At 39.0% G+C, this 24891-nt stretch overlaps 1 protein-coding gene across 2 annotated transcripts in view; it reads right to left on the bottom strand.

The window, feature by feature from the left end:
* LOC108100907 (neural cell adhesion molecule 1) overlaps window positions 1-24891 on the bottom strand; it is a 67772-nt gene that overhangs the window by 39666 nt on the left and 3215 nt on the right. The window contains exons 2-3 of one of the 2 annotated variants that reach the window (XM_043208393.1): window positions 19239-19431; window positions 18927-19178 (exon numbers count right to left, since the gene is read on the bottom strand). In XM_043208393.1, coding sequence (XP_043064328.1) covers window positions 18927-19170 — 244 coding nt within the window. In that variant the 5' untranslated portion in view covers window positions 19171-19178; window positions 19239-19431. Of the gene's footprint in view, window positions 1-18926; window positions 19432-24891 lie in introns of both variants that reach the window. The other variant, XM_043208394.1, reaches the window with a different exon arrangement.

The following is a 24891-nucleotide window of genomic DNA, read 5'->3' as shown; positions in this document are numbered from 1 at the left end:
ATATTAATCAGATATTTTTAAATTTTTAAGTGAAACTCTATAATCTTTATAGAAGCTCTCTGAATTTGTTTCAATACGTTTTTTTACAGAGCCTAATGAGAATTTTCCAGACCACTTCTCTGTTTGTTGGTTGACTTTTTGAGCCGCTTTTCTGTATGTTGCTCGTGGTCGGCATTATAAAAATTACGAGTATTATGGTCGAGCATTAAGTCCGCTGCTGGAAATTAACGTATATCGTGTGTGTCCTGTGGTCAGACAGTCAGTGGCAATTCTTTACCCAGAACCCCCTCCTTCTGCACCGCCACCCCTCTTTCGCCGCTGCAGTGGTTATTTATTCAGAGTTTTTTCCACCGAGTTGGATTATCTGAAGGGATTGATAGTACATATATATTCGTCCATGGGCCTTATTGTCGGTGACCCAGTGACTAGCTCATGATTGTCAACCATATCAAACGTTATTTGGGAAAACTAAAAATGGGAGACAATAAAAAAGGATGAGTAACAGACAGCCAGACAGCAGCAGAAGAAGAATGAAAACGGTTTGCTTTTATTATATTATATTTCAAATTTAATCAAATTGAAATTTAGCCAGGACAAAGGATAACGACAAATTGGCAGACAGCCAACATGAAATAAAATTTAAATAAAATTGGCAAAGAAACGTGGGGCAAAAAAACAGACTTGCCCAGCAGCTAAAAATATTCAAATCTAATGATATTTTGACATCAAATTCAATTAAAGTCACCAAAAAGTTGTCATTCGATTTCGGAAAAGAATGCAAATTAAAGTTTGTCTAAAGGTATTTCATTTTTATGGAAAAACAGGAAGGACATTTTAATATTATTTTTGTGGATAACGTTTATTTTGCTTAGATATACAGTAGAAAAGTTTTATATTTTTAATTTTTATTTTTGCATCAGAGTTTAATAAGCCAATCATTTTGAAGCTTTCATTGTTATCTTCAAAGCCACAAATATCGAAAGAAAACCAAATGAAATAACACTGATAAATGCGCCTGCAACGCTTTAAGGTGAAAAAGAAAAAACAGAAATCCAGTTTTGAAAGATCCAGATGCCTACTGAAACCAATTTCTGTAGCCACATTACTTCTGGCCAAATTCAAAATGGAATCAATGCCAATCCGTAGAGCAGCAGCAGTATTATCTGAGGTCTGAAAAAATCAATATACAGAACAGGGGCATCATCTGCATAAAAAGCAACAACGGCAAAGTCTCCTCTGCCAGGAGGAGCAACAGCAACAGCAGTAGCAGCAGCAGCAATCGGGGCAAACAACTAAGCCCAGTTTTATAATAAAGTAACAGAAATCTGTTGGATGGCCTCCACTATCCCCCCTGGCTTTTTGACCTGACCTGGACCTGGAACTTCGAAACAAGGCTTTGGGGTTTCCTGTTGTTGGATAGTTGTGGGGCAAATCAAGTCACTTGTCTGCAGGGGCGACAGGGGCGCATTCAATTTTATGCTAAACGCTGGCAATGGGGCATTTCTGGCCGGAGGAGGAGTGCGGGCTGAAAAGTTCAAAGGTGTTGACCATGTTGAGGGCAAAAAAGCATAGCGAATATTGAATTTGTTTTAAATGGCAGGCATAATGAGACGACAGGAGTTGGCAAAAAGTTTCCGTTGTCTATTTCCCCACGAACTGCCGAGCAGCAAAGTCCTGGGGTTCAACAGGGTCCTGGTTGCGGCCAAGCCAGGCCAAAACAAACCAAGCCAGGACGAACAATTTATGACTCCTAGGGGTGCTTTAAATGATGCCAAAATTTAAATATAATTTGTTTAGTTGACTTTTGTCATGTGAATCGGAAATGGGAAAGATAAAAAGTAAAGAAAGTTTGATCGCAAATTTATTAGAGCTTGGAGCAGAAATATATTGAAAAAAGCAATAGGCTTCAAAGATTTCATATTTTGCAGTGTCAATAAAAACTAAAAATTATTAGTTCCTTTCTAAGTAAAGACAATAAAAGAGGCTTACAAATTTAGAAATCCCATATTAACTTGGTCTTACTTTTCTTAAAGTGCAATAAAAATTAAGAAGGTTTTTTACGATTTATTTAGGAAAGAAACCACATCCTTTGTTTATTGCTAAGCTGCAAAATTTTCGTCAGCCTTTTTGGGTAACAATTTTCAAAATATCTTGAACAAGTTAAGCTTCGACTTTTTTCTTCATTTCTTTTTGTCTCAGCCTGGTTCAGTTCGAATGGAGCCAATTCAAATTTTATGTTTACTACCAGCCGTATGAGAGCAATAAAGTTTTACGTAACATTCTTAAGTCATCATCTGCCGGAGCTTGTATTCCATCTTATTTGGGCTTTCGGGCCAAGTCTTAAAGCTGGTCGACCTGGCTAAAGGAAAATCGACTTAATAACCCAAGCCACCTGCGACCTGTGAACCGAAGAAAGCCATGGAATGGGCCAGAGATTTACATACTAACATACTACAGTGGTGAGCCACAAAATTCGCCCAGCTCATAATCTTAAATCTAGGCAATATGATGAGTGAAAGAGAAAGGCGCTGGCGAAGAAAGAGAGAGGGAGTGGCGTGGAAACTATGCGAATTCGGGATCCTAGATGGAGAAAAACGAGGCTTTCGGCCCGGTTTCGGTTTCTTTTGCCAAACACACACATAATGATATGCAAATGTGCATGAATAAGTGTGCTGAAGTGTGCCAAGTGAGCAGACTAACACTTATTCCAAGCATACACAAAAAGAAAAACACGGCAGCAACTACTTTATTCAATTTTACTAAAAAGTTGTTTATTTTTATAATCATACAATGTCAAAAGTTTTAAAAAACCTCTTTAAACAATACTTTATGGTTGCTTTAAGAAAATAATTTCCTAAACCAAAACATTCATCATGCTCTTTGGGTTTCTTAATTAAACTTCACCCAGCTCGTGTTTATTATATTTCTATATTTTTTCATTAGTTTCTTGTTACCTATTAACAAACATCATTACATAAATTAATATATTTTTTTGAGGTTGTTTATATTTAGTAGCAAGTTCATTTTTTCCTGTGCTCGCACAACATCAAAGTGGAGTCGACGGCCAAGTCAGCTAGTTAGCAGCTAGTGGAATAGGAAAAGGAACTCCTCCATTGGGCTTCGACGTTAATGAAATGTGCAAATGTACCAATTGACCAAGCCACCAACCCCAAAACCACCAAGCCCCGGCCACCAGCAAATGCCAATAGCCTCAAGACGCTCATTTAGTCATTTGCATATTAAAAGCTTTTGTCGCACAAAAGGTTAAATCAAAAGATAAAGCGTAATAATTTTTTGCGCCTTTCGGCTTCCTTTGGTTTTTGGTCTTATGGCCTGGCCTATGGCCCTTACCCCCCGTTTTCCCGACCGCCCTGTAGTTGTTAACATGCGAATCAAGTTCCGTTGGTAGATTGGCTGCTGGGGGTGAGATGCGGTTGATGAGGTTGAGGGTGTGGGGGTGTTAGGGGTATAAGGGTGTGGGGTGTGGGGTGTGTAAGGGTGTGGGGGTGTCGGCATGTGCGTGTCGATAAAATATTTCGCTTTGACGCTATGTAAACACTTTTGTGGCATTTCTGTGGAGTTTTTTTCTGCGGGCCAGCGCCAGTTATGATTGAAGTATAAATGGGGCTGAGTTGAGGAAATGCGGGCGAGACAGAAAGCAAAAAAGTGGCAGAAATGCGAATCAGAGCACATTTGATGTTGTTGATTGAGTATATGAGGGTTGAGTTGATTTTCATGAACCCAAAGAAATAATTCAGTTAAATCTTAAGCTTTAACTAAAATTTAAAGGTTGCAATAAGCTTTTCAAAGTTTAACAAAAAGAGAGCTCGATGGTTGGTACTGCATAACCAGTGCATACAAGTAAATATTCTTTTTTATCGATTGATGCCACATTTGACTGATGAATTACCTCTAAAGATTTTTATATCAAAATATCATGCGGGCTGAAGGACAGCGTAATCTCTCAAAGTGTGCAGTTTTTTTTATGTACAGCTTGTATCGATTTGCTTGGTATTTTTATGGGCCAATATGAAGGCATCCGAAGGTCTACAGAATATTACGAATACTGTCCACACTGGCCGCAATTGTTGTGTGTGGTAAATCTGGCGATGATCTGAGCAGACTTCAAATGCCACAACAATTGCAGGCAGCTGATGCCTCGAAATGCTTAGCTCGGCATAACACAGCGATTGTCAGGCCAGCAAACATACAAATACGAGTATATATAAATACACAGTTGCTTCTATACATACGTATACATATAGTCCCATATCCATTCCATATACTCCCGCTTTTATGGCCATAAAGTTCAATAGCGAACCCTCGCCATAACCCCACCCACATGGATTTTAGCCGGCAGCTGTGCGAGCTGACATGATGAGCGATTTTAACACTTGTGCGGCGATAGGTTTAAAGGGGGTCGGGGCAGAAATATTGCAAATATTCAACCTACTTTCCCGTGACCTTACCACACCAACGGCGAGAACGCTAACAGCAACCAGCAGTGCTGGCTGGGGCATCAAAAGAAAAACCGACAGCAAACACCGATGTGTAGTTATTATGATGGCTTTTGTCCCGAACGGCTTATGGCAGGAGGCCATGCAGGAAGTGCTGGAAAAAAAAACAGGGTATACACATCCGAGGAGTACGATTATGGATTTGGTCAGCTGTGCTTTTTCAATTGGAAGTCATGTGGTTGCTAAAAGGAACATATATGCATTGATAACCTTTCACAATTTGTTCATATCCGCATATTCACTTTTTAAAAGCAAATATACTTTTATTTAATATAGTAAATATTTTATGGTATTAAGAAAATAAAAATAAAATTGTAGTGTAAAGTTGAAAGTTTATATATTTGTTTTAAAGTATGCGATTCCAAATGTTTTCTGTCTTTATTAAACAAAATTATGTTGCATCTATAAAATAAGAGGAACGTTTTGTATTTTACTTTATCTAACAGAAATAGTTTGATATGGAATTTTTGTTTTTATTGTATATATGTCCTGTCGATTTGGGTCAATTTTCAACATAATTCTGTGGCTTATTCAACTTATTTCACTTCGAATCCATATTCCCTTCTACCCGATTTCAGGGCAGGGTGTTTATCAAATAATAACAAAAATATAAACGCTTCTATTTTATTGTTATGTGTCAGCAATGTTGTTGCTGGCTGTCGCCGATGCCACCGCTGCCTTTTGCGGAGTCGAAAGCCACATAACCAACTGGCAATGACATTTGACAGCCCACACACATACGCACACAGGCACGCAGGATTCCCACACACACACACAACCACACACATATATATAGGAGTAAGCACATGTTTACACTTCCAACGGGAAAGCACCGGCAGGAGCGTATACATATAGCACATACATGATAAACAACAATAGCGAAAATAACGAAAAAATGAAACCGAACCAAACCGTCGTAAAAAAAGATAACAAGTTATGTTTTTGTTGTTCGAGTCCTCAGGGGGGATCCTTCTCAGTGGGCCAATGCCGTTGCTGCGAGCGTTGATTTGTTTAGCTCTGCTGGAGCTGTGTATTTGCTCAGAGGACTCCCCGAACACAATTACTTTTAATTTATTTGCGAGCCTTAAACGCGTGCAGGAAATCCTTTTAAAAACTCGCACTTTCACTCTGTCCCTCACTCCAAAGGGAAATATAAACGAAGTGTAATTTAAAATTAATTAACTGCGGCAGGACGGGACAGGGGAAATAATTATAATATACTTAAACTTTAAGTTCAGCGTTAAGTGCAGCATCGTAAAATAAAAAGGAGAGGGAATAAAAGAGTAAAATTATATCGTAAAGAACGGGGTCATCTGCATCTGCTCCATCTTCATCCGAGATCGTAATTGAATCAGCATTAGCTTCTCTCCTTCTACAGCTGGCTCGTTTATCCTGTACATGTGCTGCTCAGCAACCAGGATATAATATAGTTGAGAGGTCACGACACTAAAGCCAAACTAGCCAGCAAGAGTGCCCGGCACTCTTACACACATGAGACAGCGACTAACGAGGTCAATTGTAAGTTATTTCCTTTCCACCATCAGCACAGGATATCATATAAAGGAGCTACCGAATAAAAGAGGCGACACCAGAAACAAAAAGCAAAACAAGGATGCGAAGCGTAAGCTGAGGTCCAGACCAGGAAATAGCCCGGCATGAATATCATTAATGGCTAAAGAGCGTTAAAGGTCATTGTTCCTGTTAGCCTTCCGCTTTGTGAAGAGCCAACAGAAGTCGAGGAGAAGAGTCAGCTTAGCCCAGAGAGGAAAGAACTAACTCATTATTATGATTCCCTTTCCCGGCTCATATCCTTAGCAAGGATATATGTACACTAAGGTGGATAGGTCTGTATGACAACTATGAGGAGTTATGTAGAAGGAAAACTGCACTTAAGAAACTAAAAGATGCTTTTCTGTACTAACAAGGCTAGTCTTTATACTATTTGAAATTGTTGCACAATGGAACTTACCTAGACCTTGCTTAAGAACTAAATCCTTTATATATTTCTTTCCTAATTCAATTTATTTGAAAACATAATAATCCTAGTGCCTTAGTGTTCAACTTTTAAGACCCATTTTCACAAAATAATTTGTCGTCTAATGGAACAATTCTCATTTAAAATACAATCAGGAGAGTGCATTTTAAATTTGTGTAAAAAAAAAAAAACAAGAAAGGAAGCTAGCTTCGGCAAGCCGAAGCTTATATACCCTTGCAGTTACTAAATATGCCGAACAAAATACATAAAAGCTAAAGAGCATCGAAGCTATGAGGATTTTTCTATTAATTTTCCATATTGTTCATATGACAGCTATATAATATAGTCGTCCGATTTTAATGAAATTTAATTTGTAACTCAAGACTCATTAGAAAACTCTATATTCCAAAAATCATTATTGTCTGATGAAAAACAACGAGGTTATAATTATATTTCCGTTATTTCTATATAGATTTTTCGATCTTTCCTATGGCAGCTCTATGATATAGTACTCCGATTTTTATGAAATTTTTTCTCAACTTAAGAGTATTTAAAAAACTTTATGTTCCAAAAATCATGCTCGTGGCATTAAAAACAACGACATTATAATTTTTTTCCATTATTTATATATATATTTTTTGATCTCTCCTATGGCAGCTATATGATAGAGTTATCCGATTTTGATAAAATTTAATCCGAAATTCAATAGCAGTTAGAAAACGCCATCTGGAAGGAGTCAAGTCGATCTGATCAAAAACAACGGTGTAAACATTTTTTATTTCATTCTCTTGTATGGGAGCTATCCGATATAGTCGCCCGATCCGGCTCGTTCCGACATATATACTGCGTGCAACAACTACACAACTTTTGGGAAAGTTTCAGCGAGATAGCTTTAAAACTGAGAGACTAGTTTACATAGAAACCGACAGGAGGACAGACAGACAGACGGACAGACGGACAGACGGACAGACGGACAGACGGACAGACGGACAGACGTACATACATATTTCGATTCAGATGGTGATGCTGATCAAGAATATATATACTGTATGGGGTCTGAGGTGTCTCCTTCACTGCGTTGCAAACTTCTGACTGAAATTATAATACCCTTTGCTCTGCAAGGGTATAAAAATAAATGAAGCCTCATGCAAAACTATGAGTCTAGAGAAATTGTGTCACCTAATTTCACAACAGCTCTTGGCTACGCATCATTGCACAGGACAAATATCACACATACGCCTCGTATGACAAATTGTTAGAAGTTGTTAGAAAGGAAAAGAGAAAGGCGTAGTCGGAATGCGATAGTACTATCCACCTGAGCTGCAAAACAACAAGAGCGACATTTGCATGGAATATGAGTTGCAGTTGCAGTTATTTCACTTCACACGAAAAATGAAATTTGCCTTTCTCTGTCGCTCAGACGAGACGACGATATAATTGTATGCGGATTTAATAATTCATAACTTTTTCTAGATCACCAGAAATATGAATATTCAGAAAGAACGGGAGTTGACGAAAAGTGGGGTGAAACTAAGTACAGTAGACCACAAGTGAAAAAAAGTTAAGTAAATGTTATTTTAGTTCAATAAATTGTTAAAAATTAGTTTTAATAATAACGGGAAATGCAATATATTTTTAAAGAAATCGTAACATTTTTGTGATTTAATTTCTTTGACATGCCTGGAACTTCGTTGCAGCCTAATTTTCGTCACCCCATTTTCCGCTTTTCTTGTTGGCATCCTTTTCAAAAAAGTTTTGTCTGTCGTCGAAATTGTCGCCGCTCTTTTAGCCATATCTGCAGCCACTATAAAACTATACTATTATTTTATTCTTTTTGAGCTTCAATTGTTTAAATTTAGGTCAATGTGTGCTCTGAGGGAGAAATGGAGAACGGCTAACTGACAGAGATTCCTCCTAGCTTTTGTCTCCGGGCGACAAACAAACGAGCAACAAAAGGACATACGGAAGGACAATGGCAACCGAAACATTCCACATACGTGCTTTGTGTATATCAGTGCCAGGTTGAGTCCTTCTGCTAGGCGAAAACAAAAAAATAAAACCCACAACGACAAATTTTATTTTATGCAAAATAGTTATGTGTGTGCGACGTTGTACAATATAAAATTTTGTTGTGAATGTTGCACGTTTTTGAGTGGCGTTTTTTTTTTTTTTTTTTTTTGTTAGTTCTTTTTTTTTCCTGCTGATGTATTGATTTTTGCATTTTTAGGTCGCACGATGTCGGCTGCTGTATGTGTGTGTAGGTGGAGCGGTAAAGTTAGGCGAAGGTGCTATGTGCGCCACATACATTTAATGAACACAGATTTATGATACGAGTCACCAAACTTGGCTTCAACACGAATATCCTGGCGTAGAAATTTGGGTGAAGGTAAACTTCGCAAGGCTCAATTTTACTACTTGGAAAATGTTCATAACGGATCGCTTCTTTAAGAAAATCTAACGATTTGAATTTAAATTTTCTCTACCTCGTTTACTTGTGGATATCTGCGCTGGCCAATTCGGTTGCTTTGATCTTTGTAGCACCCAAAAATTTAGTCTGGAAATGCCCTTGGCTTTTTTGACCCCATCTATAAACTGAATAACCCTAGGCATTGCCTACTTGTCAGCATCACAACTCAACTTCGAGCGAAAGCCGAACTTTAAAGCGCAAAAAGGCAGAAGCAGCAACTCTGGTAAACATTAAATAAATTTTTAATAAAGTTTTGCCCTAGAAATTGTTATTTTTAGCTGCAGACTCGGGCAGTGTCAGCGGGTGTAGTTGTGGGAGCAGATAAAATATGACATTTATAGCTGCCTGAATACGTAAAAGTTGAACGCACCCCGAGAGCTTCGAGAGCCGGGGAAATCAACAGCGAGCCGAGTTTTATGTGGCTTATGTAACCCAGCGGGCGGGCGGATGAATTTGATTGTGGTTGAATATATATATATATTCCAGGGCGGTGTCGGGATGGATTGAAGCAAGTTTGTTTTACGACAAGGTGGTGGAATATGATGATGTATCTTGTGCCAATAGGGAGACGTAACCAGAGGGCAAGCCAAATCATCGCCTTCAATGCATATTCAGGTGAAGCTACTTATTTGCATAGCCATGCTCAATTTACGCATATATAAACATACCCCGTTGGGCGAGAGCTCTGTGAAGTTTTATTAAATTTTTTCCGCCTTGGAAACGCCACTTGGAAATGTAAATGAACAGACAGTAGGAATATTATTCGAAGACAACAATCACACAGAGAAAGGAATTCTACATTACTTGTCTACAAAACACAAACATTGTATTACTTTTTATATTTAAATAATAAATATATATTTAAAAGGTTATTAAAATATACAACATATTTGAAAAAGAATATAACAAAGTTGTTTATTCAAAATATAACAATGTTTTCTAGGATTGAATATTTAATAATTGTCACTTATTTGCCATCCCCCTTTTTGCTCAGTGTAGACAAAGCTAGCGACAAAGGACATTTATGCCAACACCTTCTAATCAAGCAAAGAGCTTAAAATAAAGTAAAGCCAAAAAGAATGAAATGAAAGATATTATGAAATTTCAAACACACCCTTAAACGCACACGTTCTACGAAAATAGCAAAAGGCACAAAGGATTCCTGTGTGTGGGTGTGTGTGAGTGTGTGTTTGTAAATGAACGAACATGTATGTGGAGCTTGGCAAAATGGCAGCCCTTTTTGGCTAAGGCTAAGCACCAAGATAGAGACAGAGACAGGAAGATGGTATAAATATATACAAAGCACACATAACTGTCAACCTATCCTCTATACACCCCCAGCAGATCCCATCCTTTGGTGCGTGTTTGTTAATGAAATGTTTGCCTTTCGCATTTAGTTACGCTACGTTAGACACTTTTGCTTATTAGTGCAAAGCGCAATTTAAACGTTGGCCAAGAAGACAAGAAGTAAAATGCTGCCCCTGGTCAAATACGACTTGGGATGTCCTAAAAAATAAATGCTATTATATTACATACCTATAAAGTCTAGATCTGAATTAGTAAAAATTTATCAAATATAACAATTCCAATTTTTATAATTTTTTTGTTCTGTAATTATAAACAATTTTAGAGCTATCTAGAAAAGGACTTGAGTTACCAATAAATTGTGGATTCAGGAAGCCTGGTTGCCAAGCAGAGAACTCTATTTTTATAGAAGAGTATATTTATACATTGCCAACGTTTAGGCGCCGACAGGCGACATCAGCAGCGACAAAAAGAGACGGAGACAATGTCCTTGTATTATGTTACGACAAAAGCCAAAGGCTCTTGTTCATTTCCCTGCTCCTTCTTCTGCAACTTTCTTGACTTTTTCCCTTTTGTTATTCCCAGTAAGGTTCAAGGTTATGGACGTGTGGGGCCTTGAGTTCTTATTTTTTGTCTGTAGATTTGGCGCAGTGCGATAATTTCGCAGTATTAGCAAAGTGTTGTGTGTTTGTGCACGTTTTTTGGGCAATTAAAAATTAAATTGCGCATACATCACGTACGAAAAAGGAAACAATGGGAGAGAGACATAGGTCCTGGCAATGACTTTTAAAGTTTAATTGGATTTTGAAGGCAGCTTTGGGTTTCCCAACAATAAAACTGAAGCGTGGTTTGGAAAGTAATATTTCATAAATTGAATGAACACAAAAAGCAGATAAGAAAATAGTTTGTATTCAGGCAAGCAGAAAAAATATTGAATTCATAATCCGATAACTATTAAGAATGTATTTTATATTTATTTTTGCAATAATCAAAGCGTTTTTTCCAAATGGCAAAATAAAATCTTTTGAAAGCAAATGGCTTACGTCGAAATCCGTATTTTTATTTTTTGTTATATTTTCTTTTAGCCAAACTTTAAAATTAAAAACCATTTAAAAACTAAACTTAATATTCTCTTAATCAACAACCATTTATTTCACTATTCAAATTTAATCCCACGTCTTCCGGTGAATTTCCCATCGATTGCCACCACTATAATCCCTTTGGCCACCTTGGCAATTTCGAGTCGCCTTGGAGGTGGCACTAAAAACGTCTAAACGTCGTCGGTTGCACGGCTAAGCCGCAGCAGGTCGGAAACACCTGGACTGGCCCATAACCACAACAACCTCATAGAGCGCAGCCCACTCTGCAGTTTATTTAAATTAAACCTTTTCTCACACAGGCATCCGCTTGGCTAGCTTTCCTTCGGTGTATTTTCTCACTTTTTTTTCAATTAACTTTCTAGGCCAGCCGCAAAATAGCAACAAAATACAAGCAACTAGACAAGCAGCTGTTGATGATAATGATGATGACGACGGAGACGACGACGACGGCGATGGCGATGTTGGCGACGACCGAGAAGAAGTCCAACAAATTGCAAAATCCCCTTCAAGCCACGCCAAGCGTAACACCCCGGGCCAGGGCAAACATCTTTGAGTCCCGGAGAAGGTGAGCGCTCAGCTTGACTATGCACTCAGTGCGTATACTTAACGTAAAACCCTAAAACCACTAAAACCACCAAAGGAAAACACGAGGCAACATCGCTGCCACCACCACCATCATCATCATCATCATCATCACCATCAAGAGCCATTGCAGCAACAAGACAGTTCGGTTTGCGTAGTTTACTGGCCAACGTAGCATTTTATTTAAACTGCAGTTAATTTTCACTAAAACATTTTAATTGTATTTTTGCAATCTGTCTCTTACAAGTTTTCCACAGGGTCAGCCAGTGTGGAAAGTAAAGCAAGTGGTAGCGAAAAGCTGAAGGGGCGACAGCAGACAAGGCAGAAACAGACGGACACTTTGGTTAATGGTTTATGGTTTTCATGAAAAACGAGGCACTCAAGTGAAAAAATATAAATTTAAAAATCTAATTAAAGTGATTTATATCACATATATATATTGTAATAAAACAAAAATAATTATATTAAAGGTTAATGAAACCTATTCTCTCCAAATAAACCAAATTTTCAACTATTCTAAACCACTGTCAATGGCTTTTTCGGCTGAGACCATCACCCTGAGGTCTGAGGCCGCAATGGCCAAAGCCACTACCATTTTTAATGCAATAAAAGTCAACTTAAAATATGCAAATTACGGTAGTTTCGAAAAATTTGTGCAGGCTTCGCTGGAACCGCGATGGAAGGAACGGAAGGAGCGCTGAAATGGAAGGGTCTGAGTTCGAGTCGCAGACAGAGGCTTATACTAAACTTCTGCTAGTCCACTCTCTGTGGCAGTCTGTTGTCATTAACATTTCTCTGGGCCATGGACTTTTAATTGTGTCTACGACTGTGTCTGCGAATGGCTCTCCGAGTCCTCTACTTGGTTTTTCGGGCTGGGTCGTCGAGGATCCGTGACCTCAGGCCGTGTCGCTCGGGGTGTCCTTTAGCAGTTGGCCCAAGACATTAATGTATATTAGTGTCGCAATAAATTAAAAGCATTTTGCTGTTCATATTTACCAGCGTCCCCCCAGCCGCACTTAAATCTAATTGCAACCGAGCAGGGAGCCCAAACAAAATGGCATTTAAATGGCCACAACAAGGAGGAGCCTAATCAAATGCCGAAACTCGTTTTGCTAAATCTTTAAATGAGCCAGATAGCGTTACCTTATGCCAAGGCAATGTTGTTGTTTGAAAATTACGCCCATCAATAAGGTCGGCGCAAAAAAGGGTGGCCAATCAGCCGAGGGTCGACAACTTTTGACTTGTCTAAGCTGCTTAGCCGGTTCGAAGGTGTCAAGTTTAGGAATCAATTACTTCAGAGTATGCAAATGCAAAGTGTTGGCCACCACCTCTTTTTTGTTGGCTTTCTTGGCCTTCTAAACAAACTTTTACTGGGGCTTACTGAACAGAAAATCAACTCGGTCGGAACGGTTTTGTAAACCTTTGACGGTTAAATCGATTCGGTGGAGGCAAGTACTCACAGATAGCCCAAATTGATAATGGTTAAAATCACTTTCCAGAGTATTGAAATTGGAATGAAGTAACAGTCCCATTGCTATACTTTATTTTAAATTCTAATGAACTATTTTCGTATGCTATCTTTGATCTTACAACCCTCCCACTTCGAATTTAGGGAATTTAGCCAAATAAACATTGCTCGAGCAAAAGCTTTGCTATCGCTTCCTGTTTCTCCCCCAAAATAAAATCGAATGCCCCATTAAAAACATGCCGCAAATGAATGTTTGTGGGGCACATTCAAAGCATATTTTTGAGGCTCCGCTCTTGCCGCGTGTTTTGCCCGAGTTCACAACTTAAATTACGCAGCGAACACACGCACAGTCTCCCGTTCTCGCCCCAACCGCCGAAGTTCATAGCCTTTGATTGATGAAGAGGCAATTCGTTGGGAGAGAAACTCGTCGGCCACGCCAGTGTTAAACACTAATGGCAGCTTAAATTAGATTACAGAAGACTCGTTTTCTAGAGCGTGACCAACGCATTTGCAACTTCCCCTTCCTTTTGCCCGGGCATTTGTATTTTATAGCGCACATTTTTGCGACTGCCATTTATTTAAACTATTCTTGCTCAATTCCAGTAATTCGACAAAAGTGAACACCCCGAAAAATTCAGCTGTGGCTGGTATCAAAAATCAGCTCATAAAAATCGCACAAAAAGACATAAATAAGATTTATTGTTATAGTTTTCCACCACCTCGCACAAACGCACCTCGCACAGACGGGTTTCGATTGCCATTACGTATACGCAGCGTGAGCGACCAAATGTCCAAAACGAGTTGGCTGCTGCCCCAGCTGCCGAGCTCTTATACTGGTGTTAAATTTCACGTAAAAATTGCACTAAAAATTAAATATAAATATTTGTTAAAGCCCATTAAAATACCCTTAAACCAAGTTGTATAAGTTTTTAATGCAAGTTGAGGGCAACTTTTAAGGAGAACTTTTATAGTTGAGCTAGTTACCAACTTGCTGTCAATCTTGTGAAACAGTTTAACAAGTTGGAAGTAAAGTAACTTTGCTTAAGCCAACCAACGAAAATAATTTATGAATTCGAATAAGAACTATGGGAGTAGCGTATAAGTAATTCGCATTAAATAGCATGAATGTTTTCTGATTTTGTTTTGATATCGTGCTGAAGTCACGAACCGAAATCCTTTATTATGCAGATAGCTTGCCGAGGTTTGTGGCTGTTAGCCTTATGGAATTTCATGGTTACAAATAGTTAATGTTGAGTTAATTATTACATAATCACTGACCAACACGAACTGAGGCGGAGTCCCCAATCTGGATTACCGGTAGCTTTGGTCAAGTCAAGTACATTGACTCGCCGTATAAATTTATTTGTGTTTCTCACATTTATTTTGTTTTATTTCCCGCTCAATCTCCCTAGTTCCCCCATCTCGTCGTATGTTTGCCGGCCATAAATATTAATTATAAAACACGATATCCATTATACAATTCTTCAGGCACGAATCAGGCACAATCATCATCATCAACTGTGGCAACAAACTGAAGGGGTTGTTCCTCTGGGCCGACAACATTTTCCTTTTCCAGGTACTCACTTTGTGTATAAAAGTTTTATGTAACCTGAAGTCGAGGGAAATTACCAATCGCAGAGCCCTTATAGAAGCAAAGCTAAGTATTGTATGGGTAGAAGTGTTTGGCCTATTTTTAAATTGCCTTACCCGTTAGACAGTTCAACGTATTTTTATTTATTCATCAATGAAATCAAGTTCTAAACGTAAATGTTCCTGGCTCAAGTAAACACTGAATGGATTTCACAGGAAGGAATAATTGATTTAGGCGTCTAATAAATTGCTGTTGACGTTAAACGACGGACAATTCTATTTTCTGGATTAACTGGTTCTTAGTGTATTTACTATTGAATGATATGTCTTTATTGATTAGATGGGTTGGTAAACAGTAAAACAATTTACACTCATTATAAAAAGCAATCATGTAGTCTTTTACAACAGTAACAATTTTCAAATATTGTTCTTAAAGATACTTAAGAAATGTAAGCCATATGTTATGGTTACCAAAAGTTAATTAAATTGCACCCTATTTGCTCATACACTTTTTTCCAACACCTTTCCAAGCGCAAGTAATATTTTCATTTGGCTCGTTGCTCTACCACAGCTACCCTCCTTTTTAGCCAAGAGACCTTCCCCCTTTTCCCTCTTTCTATGTATTGTATAGTAATAACATAAAATAATTTATGGCAAATGAAAGTCACAAAAATGCGAGACCAGGCGGCAAGGCAACGGAACCAAAAGTTGGTTTCATGCGCCATTCAGCAGCCAGCTTTCCATTGGCCTCTTCTTCTCTGACTTTAGTAAACCCTTTTCCAAGGCGACTCTTTTCAAATTGTCGTAGTATATTTTTAGGCAAGCCAATGCACAGAACACATACACACACACACGCACACACAGATATAAAGAAAAGCGCCTGGCCAGAACATGTTAACTTTCATTTTCTCCGCGTGTTTTGGCCAAAATTTTCCTCTACAATTTTTGGTGAGAAGGTGAAAGAAGGATGTACGGTGTATGCTTTGCTTGTATCAAGGCTTTTGTGATCTTCCGTCTAGCCTCTCTGCCACGCCCCCCCCTTTTCGACGCCTTTGTCGTTCACAATGCCTTCTCGTTTTTTTTTTTTGGGAATTTTAGTCAAGCCTTTGTTTTAAAAGCTTTTGTAGCGCATGCTTTGAATTTTGTTGCTTCCCTGCTCTGCTGCTGCTCCTGCTGCATTTTGATGTTTGGCTAAAATTGCGCGACGAAATTCACAAAGGGGCCAAAAATGCAGCAAGCCCCTTTCCAAAAATTCAACCCCCATTAGAAGCCACAGTGCCATGGAAAATATTCGCAGATAAGCGTTCTAAAATTTCGCTTTGTCTTGAAATCTTTTGAAAATCTTTAGCATTAACCGGACACAAGGACAAATGAAATTCCCTTCTTAAATATTTACATCGCATGGGGGACAAAAATAGAAAGTTCCCCCTTTCGTTCTTAATTAATTAAAGCCGCAGATTTGTGGACGTGACTCAATCCCTTTCCAACCTGTCAACCTGCTGTCATTTCATCCCTTCAAGTAATTAGAAATTCTATGGCAAGTTTTCCACTTTTGCGAAAAACCCTACAATTTCCGCTCAACGGGTTTGTCACTCACTCAAACTCAAACAATTTGATTGCGAAAAGTATTTTCGTAGAGCCTAATTTGTGGTTAGTGAGGTGAATACCTGAAGAATAGTGGATACAAAAATAATTTCCAAGAAACTAAATATAAAAGGTTTACCCTTATAAAAATGGATTACCTGTTCATCGAATTAAAATAAAATTTCAACTAAAGCAAATACTTTTTAAAGCTCTTTACAAGATTGTTGCAACTAAAATCCTAAAATTTTTAAGGTAGCAAAGAAACACAACAACTGCATTTGGGAAATATCACCAGTACATGGTGAAAAGTCAACTATAAAACACAAATTCAATTTCCAGCCACACAAAGCAATTTTAGCGGTTGACTGGCTTGGTCGCCGTATGAAGGGTTAATCCTTCAACCTTCACAGGGACACGTTTTTCCAGCGAAACAAAAAGCGTCAATCGCCAGCTCCTTCGCTTCTAGCGCATTTCCGCGTGTTTGTTTTTACAGAAGATTTTCTTTTTTTTTTTTTGGTAGGGCCAAAACGTGTTGCAAGCCACAAAAGTTTGCCAACCTGAAAACGCGGCGAAGGTGAAGCGACGACTGGCCCCGTCGACCAAATTCTTTTCCCGGTCCCTCGAGCATTTGGTAACTGCTGCACTCAACACGTTGACAAGTTTTTGGAAATCGTTTGGGGAGGGGAGTTGGATGCGAAGATAGCCATTCGTCAGTTAGTCACTATGTCACTTGAGTTTCCCAGTTGGTTGCATACTTATGGAAGCCTGTTTAGCGGGAATGCATTAGCCGCGGAGGGAAGGAAAAACGGCAGACGAAGGATTTCCCACCCAGCTCCTTAAAGATTTATTATGGCATCTGTTGTTTTTGTTGTTGTTGCTGGCTACTTTCGGGTAGGTTCCGTGTGATAAAATGCTTGACACTTTTCTAAACGGCCAAACTTTTTGACTGCCAAGAGATTGTCCCTTCGCTCCGTTCGCTCGCCATCTCTCTCACTTTGCTCCACTTGGGTCCTGTACTTTTTAATGCTCCATAATGCTTGTAGCACCCGCAACCCCCCACCCCCCCCCCTATCCACCTCTCAGAAGCCTGAAGAACCCCCAGGTATCTTATCCCTTTCCCAGGACCAGAGCCTTTGCAGTTTGTTGACACTGTCTGGCTTAGAGAGCGCATAAAGTGGAAATGATTTACGCAGTTCACCTTGTTTCTGGGATGCGTGTGTGCTCCTACATCCTGTGGGCATAATAAATAGCCCCAGCTTTTGCTCTGGCAGTTTTGTCAAATAGCTCTTCGGAGCTCAAAACACCTGAAAGCAGAGTTTTCTTTTTTTCGTCTTGTTTTGCTGGGCCAAGAATTGCCGGAGACCCATTCAAAGAGCTTAGTTGCGAATTCTCGGTGGAGAAGAAAAGAGCGCGTGTGACAAGTGCAAAAATCTTGGGAATACACTTTTCAATCAACTGCGCAAGTTGCCAAGGCTTTGATTTGTGGCGGTCTTTGGTTTGTGTAACTCAACACCCAAGTATACTGATTTAATAATTTTATTTGTTTAAGGTAACTAATAAACTGAACTATAAAGGCTTAAAACCCCATAATAACTAAATGATTCAGATTAAATAGGAACTTCCATAATTTAAATTCCTTTAAATGTGCTGCCTTCTTCACTGATTTAATCTACTTAAAAGTACAAATTGGTTGCCTCTCCATTTCAAAAACTTAATAATAGCTTTATATCCCTGGAATCCCACAGCTTTACAAAATATGAATCAAATATGTCCAAACTTTCAGCATCGCTTTACATTAGCTTAGATCGCAATGCTTTTAAAGTACGTGTTTTTTCACTGCGACTGCCACTGCCATTGCCACCTTCAACTGCAACTCCTGCTACTTCACTGCCCTGCTGTCCTGTTCAAAATTCCATAAGCATTTGCTTGGGTGCTAATGGACAGTTTAGAGAGGCAACCGAACGAGAAGCTACTCGTACCACCGCACTGTGGAACTCGCTGCACTCTCGTTGCACGGAAAAACTTACAACGGAGCGAAATGAAATCATAAATGCCGGGACACGTGCCGGGACAACGTGCCCCCAGTTGCAACGAGGTGTTAAAGTTTTTCCCCAACCTCCCCACCAACTATTTCCTCCTTTTTAGACTTTTTGGCAACTCCCGACGAGTCGCGCGAGTGGTTCGCATTCCGAATGCAAGTTAGTTAAATATTTAAATTTATTTATTGGACTTGGCTTGGACCCGCCACTGCAGCCGAAGCCATTTAAAATAATAATAAAGAAAGAAAGTAAAGGGGAAAACAAGTGAAAATAACTAAGAGGGATTGAGGTGGACTTACCGTGTGAATCTTTCGAGGATGTGCCACCACCGCCGCCACCACTGCCACCTCCTCCTCCGCCAGGACTCATGCTGCTGCCTCCGCCGGACATTCCTACGCCGGAAGTGGAATGCAGGCGCGCTAATGTGAGCGGCATTAGCAGTGCCATCGCCAGAAGCGGGGCCATAAAAATTTTCCACATTGTTAACGTGGCCATTTGACTTTTATTGCACTTCATTTTCCCCGTTCTCCCCGTTCGGTCCATATCTATATCTATATATATATATATATTTCTTATAATTTTTCCTTTTTTTTGGCTTCTTCTGCGTTCACCCTTCGCCGGTTGTTGATTTTAATTTGATGTGACTTAAGTTGGATTTGGTTTGCAGATTTGGCGCTGCAGTTTTTCTTTCTTCTCGCCGACTTCTTCGCTTTCTTCTTCTCCAGTTTCAGTTTCTCGTCCTCCTCCTAATGGAAGCACATTTCGATTTTCTCCGGTCTCCGGTTTTCCTCCCGATGGCAGCAGCTGCAATTGAGAAAAGAAGTCGGGGGTAAATCCATCGGTTCCATTGGTTTGGGTATTGAAAAGTTTTTAGTTTGGAGGCTAGTTAAAAAGTTGAACAAGTTTTCTTTGCTCTTTTATTCCACTCTCATTTTAGATATAATTTTTTTTTTTTTTTTTTTTTCTTTTTGTGTGTAAAGTCAAGTTGAAGCCGCAATTATCGAGTTGTAAGGCGACGCGCCCCGCTAAGACCTCACACAGATGTTCGTGTTCCCAGGGTTTGGGGGAAAAACTCAATTTTGGGACAGAAAGTTTCTCAAAGAGAGATGAGCAAGTTCGTCACCTTGCCGGAAAGTTTGCGCGTTTTGAGGGGTGAATCAAAAGGTGGTTTGAAAACATTAGTCATGGAATTTAAGAAGAGTAATTATCGAGGCGAGAGGTTAGAGTGGAATATTAAAACATTTGGAGCCCTAAACTTTTAATTTGCTCGAAGGAAATGGTGGTTTGCATAACAAGGTAATTTTCGGCTGCTTTTTTGATTTAAGTACATAACACGTTGTAAGCTACTAGTTAATTTCATCTATATAATTAAAGATTGAATAATTTATTCCCTTTCAAAGTCTTATGGAATTATTTTCTATTTCAAAACTATTAATTGAAGTAAAGTGTTTGTACGTTTCTGTTTGCCTTCCACAAACCAATTTAAGAGCACAGTTTGCTGGAGTTAAAGATAAGGCACTGAAGCAAACAGAAAGTTGCCGTTTCCGTTCATCAACCCAACCTTCGCCAAAACCCTTCCTTCCTTCACCAAAACCATCCTTAGATTGGCAGCAAACGATAAAATTCGCCATAAGCAATATTCAACAAAGGACGAGAAATATTGTATTTTACCTTTAAAAAACAGAATAACTGACATAAAATAAAAGGTAAAGAAATTGGCACACGACTGGAGAACAAAAAAGGCATCTCATGTATCTCTCTTTCGGGAAAAAATGTCCCCAGCAAATAATAATGATTTGCAAATATATGTAAGGCATGAATGGTTATGGACAAAACTTAGAGGTGAGTTGAGTTGAGGGAACAAAATGCTGACAAAGGAGGAAAAGGTACCGCCAATAAACTGACACAAAAGGTAGCCGGCAAAGATACCCGAATGGCAGAGATGGAAAAGATGTTAGCCTTGGGATGGCATAAACAAAAAAAGGCAAATCAATAGGCTACAAAGCGCAGGAAAAAAAGAAAAAAAAAACGAAATCAACCCAAAGTTGGGTCGAAATTTTTCAAGTTTTCTGGGCTAAGGAATCCCACACTCGGTTTCCTGCTCCTTCTCTATCTGCCATTGTCATTTTGTCAACGTGTCCGTCGAGTGTCGTCAACTTCTTGCGGGAAAGGGCGAGGGGCGGTGCAACCTGCCCTTAATAATGATAAGAATGTAAGACAGCGCAATAAGCGACCAAAAATATGGCCAAGAGATAAGCAACAAGGGGCCAAACGCCGGAAAGGTGCCACAGTGTGAAGCAATATAATAATGATAATAACAAAAGACCTCCAAAAACGCCATCCCCTCCGCAGGAAAATAATAATGATAAAACTAATGGTCCGGCTGGCAATTATAAAAAAAAAATTGCTTATTTTTTATGTGTTTTCTCAGGAAAAAAAATGGTTGAAAATATATAAACTGTAAGTGGAGTGCGGGGGGTGGCTCAACTTGAACTACACTTGAGCAATTTGCGCACAGTCGAGTGCGCACATTAACCCACACAAAGAACGCGCACATACACTTCAAAAAGAAGCAACAAAAACAACAATGGAGAGACGGCAAAATCAACATGGCGTACAGTAAGCGGAAACGGAAACGTCGGCCGGCCGAGCTAGCGACCAGCAACAAAACCATCCAACCAATAGACAAACATAGAGGGGCTACTTTCCGGCGCAGGGAAAAGCAAGAAAAAAACCAGAAAAATATAAAAAATATTTGCAGAAAGCGTCGTATATAAAAATTGTGGCCGAATAATAGACCCTCTAAACAAAGAGCTTGGCTTTTTTTATACCAAAAATTAAGAAATATTTATAGTTGAAAATTAGTCTTTGAATACTCCACATTATCTCTAATGGCTTCCTTCAAATTCTTTTACTAGATTCGTAAAGTTCAAGAGTTAAGCAAAAGCTTTTGCTGTTTATTCAATAAATTTATATTTTCCTGTTCTTAACTTTATCTTTATTAAGAAGCGGCAAAATCAAGGCCCAAGCCAAGTCAGCCGTTTGCCAAGAAAGCAGCATTAAGCATACGTAACGTTGGAATAAGAATGAAAAGATACGTTTGATAGACACATTTTATTGCATGCAGTCATCGTCAGTGGGCTGTCGGTGCTGCTATTCAGTGGCTGACTGACGGCCGGGCAAACTGGGGGAACCCAAAGTGCCCGGGGCAAGGATCCTGTGCAGCCAAACCAGAGAACTCATACACACAGAGGCCAACTAGACAATAGTTGTGGCACTTTCCACCGCCTTCCGCCTCTCTCCTCTGTCAATGGGCTGCCTGGCACTTCCTGACCCTCGATTGGCCTCTCACTTTGTGTCTGGCTCGACTGCCTGTTGTAGTTTATTATTCCCGCCAGCCTCATTCTTTCCTATTTGGTCTAAATAAATTTTTATCATGTGCAAAGGGCCGTGGAGGACAAACAATCTCTATCTCGACTGGACTTTGGCCAGTCCGTCACTTCAATCTGCCATGCACTTGGTACCTCATTCCGACCGCCAGTCACTCATTCAGTTATTCATTCATTCACTTCCTTCCCCATCTCCATCTCCATTCCCATCCCCATCCAATCTCTATCCGTATCCACATGCACAGGATCCAGCCTTTTCTCCTGTTCCTTATGGTCTTTGTGGTTATTGAAGCGATCATTTGGAACATGCACAGAATTTTCTCTTTTTTTTCTGTTCTTGCTGCTCTATCCTCCTCACTTCCCACCGAAAAGTTATTAATGGCAAAATCGTTTAATATGCGAAAAATTTAAGAAATTGCTTTCATATAATGACATTAATGGCGGCGCGAACGCAACGATTGCTCAATATCTGATTTTTAGTGCCGTTGAGATTAATGCTTTCGGATACAAGTACATTTATACGAATAAATCTATAACCATATATGTAAAGACAAGCCAAGGCTTTTGTTGACACATGGCCAACACTTAAGCCAGTGGCTTTATGCCTCAGCAGCCGTTGAAATTTATGTCCTCGCAGAGGAAATATCTTTTCATGTCCTTTTGGCACACAATCGCACACACATGTATAAATATTTATGGATCATATGTACTTGCGGTCAGAAAAACGTCATCAAATTGTTTTCGAGGCTTCGGTTTACTTTGATTAACTTTGATCGAGTCCAGCTTGTGATAAATATTACTAGCACAAGTATGAAAAACGTAATATGATTAATGTTAATCTTAGTTGTAGTTGTGAAGCTCTTTTAATATTTTCACCATTCACTCCTAATTTTGGCAGATATTTTTCTATAAATACCTAAATATTTCTATTCATTTTTTTTCTCTTTTTAATGGGCTATAAAATAAGCCATGGAAAATTTGGATTGTCAAAAAACCAAGAAACCGTTTTAACTAAGGAAAAGCCCTTAACATACAAATCAAACAGATGCCGCAAAGGGGGACCAAAAGCCAGAATGAAGGCAAGGGAAAACTCCTTCTATGTTTTCCTTTTCCTTTGTCAAACATCACCCTCCCGTTGGCTGTTTCAATAAACTTATGCAAATATTCAATTTGAAGAAGTTTTTTTTTTGACAAATGATAAGGCCAAACAAAAGGCAGCCAGACAAATAAAGTTTTCACACCCGAAAAAGGCGAATGAATAAGGGATAAGGAAACGAGATATCCGGCGGTTTGCTTAGCAAAATTAAAATGGGAAACGCACATATAAAGGACTAGCGCTTCGAAAGCCCAGAAAAGAGCGGAAATGCGGAGTTCAAAACAACTTTTCACACAGGGTTTTCCGTCATGTGAGGTATACCAATCAAGCTAAACAACTTATTCCTGGCTCACAGAGCGCCATTTGCCCACTCCTCTTGTAAAAGTAAACCGAAGTAAATTTCAATTTAACCTTCATCGAGCCAAAACTCATTTATATTTATAAATTCGCCGAGAACGACGAAAAAAAAATGTATAAAAAACAGTAAGCACCAAAAAAGAGACAGACAGAGACTGAAAAAGAGACGGAATATGTAACGAGTATAAATAAATGGCAAGCGGAGGGTAAAGGAAAAACACAATAAATAAAAATGCGTGCGTCTGTGGTGGCATAATAAAATTGCACCAAAAGCAGCAACAAACCGAGAAAAACCTACCAGCAAACCGAACAGGAAACAAGTTCAGTAAAACCCAAAAAAAAAAAAGATAGAGGGAAAGGTTAAGGACGAGGTAGCGAATAATAAAAGTAAGACAGGCCCACACACACGGAGAAGCGGCCAAAAGGGATAAAAATCCATCAAACTTGCAAATAAGCCACAAGACGAGAAAGATGAGTTCCAGGCCAGCCAAAGAAAGAGACTCACTCGTTGGAGGATAACCGAAAATGGAGCTCGGCTGCCTCCCTATAGAATTCCCTTGGCTTGCTGGGCGGACATTGGCATCGTAAAAGGCAAAAATATTGCGCAAAATAATGTTTCATTTCGGTAAAATAACATACTCATCATTGAATATACAATATAAATGCAATGAGCAGGCCGAAGCTACTACGTTCGGATCTCAGGGTTGTTCGACGCCCACATTTAATGGCAGGCCTGGGTGAATACACTAAAAATGCCATCCATTTCCTTTAACTGCTTGAATTATACTTTGGCCACCGCACAACATTTTAATAATGATTTTGAAATACTCATAAAAATACTTCAGAAAATTTCAATAATTGTTTATTTATTCATAGCAGAATCATGAAATACAATGTGGAATGTGCGAATTTAATAACGTTTATCAAATATTAAAGGAGCTAGTCTATAAATACCAAGAGTATTTCATTAGATAAACGGGATTAAGGTAATACAGTTTATTTATACAGAAGAAGAAAGACAAGTTACATTTTTAAACACTTTATTGAATTCCCAAAAGTTATAAATTGATAGATACATTTTTAATGTACTTTCCTACTTTAAAACAGCTTTTATGTTTATTATGTTTTGCAAAAATCAATCAATTTAGTAATGCCAGACGCTGAGAAAATCAGCTACCTATCCAATTGCTCAGAATTTACCAGAACTAAGTGAAACTCCCAGGAGACTACGCTACCCACTCAAACATCTCGAACAAAAGGTGAAAATTGTTTCGGAATCATCGCAGCCACAGCCCTTTTACCCCGCCTCCAAATCAAAATAACCTCAGAGCAGACATCTGTTTGCTTCTTTTGGCGCGTTTTCGTGCCATGTCAGAATTGTTTGCTGTTTGTTAATATACAATTTTTTATGCCATTTCATTC

The sequence above is a fragment of the Drosophila ficusphila genome, unplaced genomic scaffold, assembly GCF_018152265.1.
Source record: "Drosophila ficusphila isolate 14025-0441.05 unplaced genomic scaffold, ASM1815226v1 contig_436, whole genome shotgun sequence".
Classification (NCBI taxonomy): Eukaryota; Metazoa; Arthropoda; class Insecta; order Diptera; family Drosophilidae; genus Drosophila; species Drosophila ficusphila.
The sequence above is the reverse complement of the archived record's forward strand: the minus strand, read 5'-3'. Positions and strand labels throughout refer to the sequence as shown.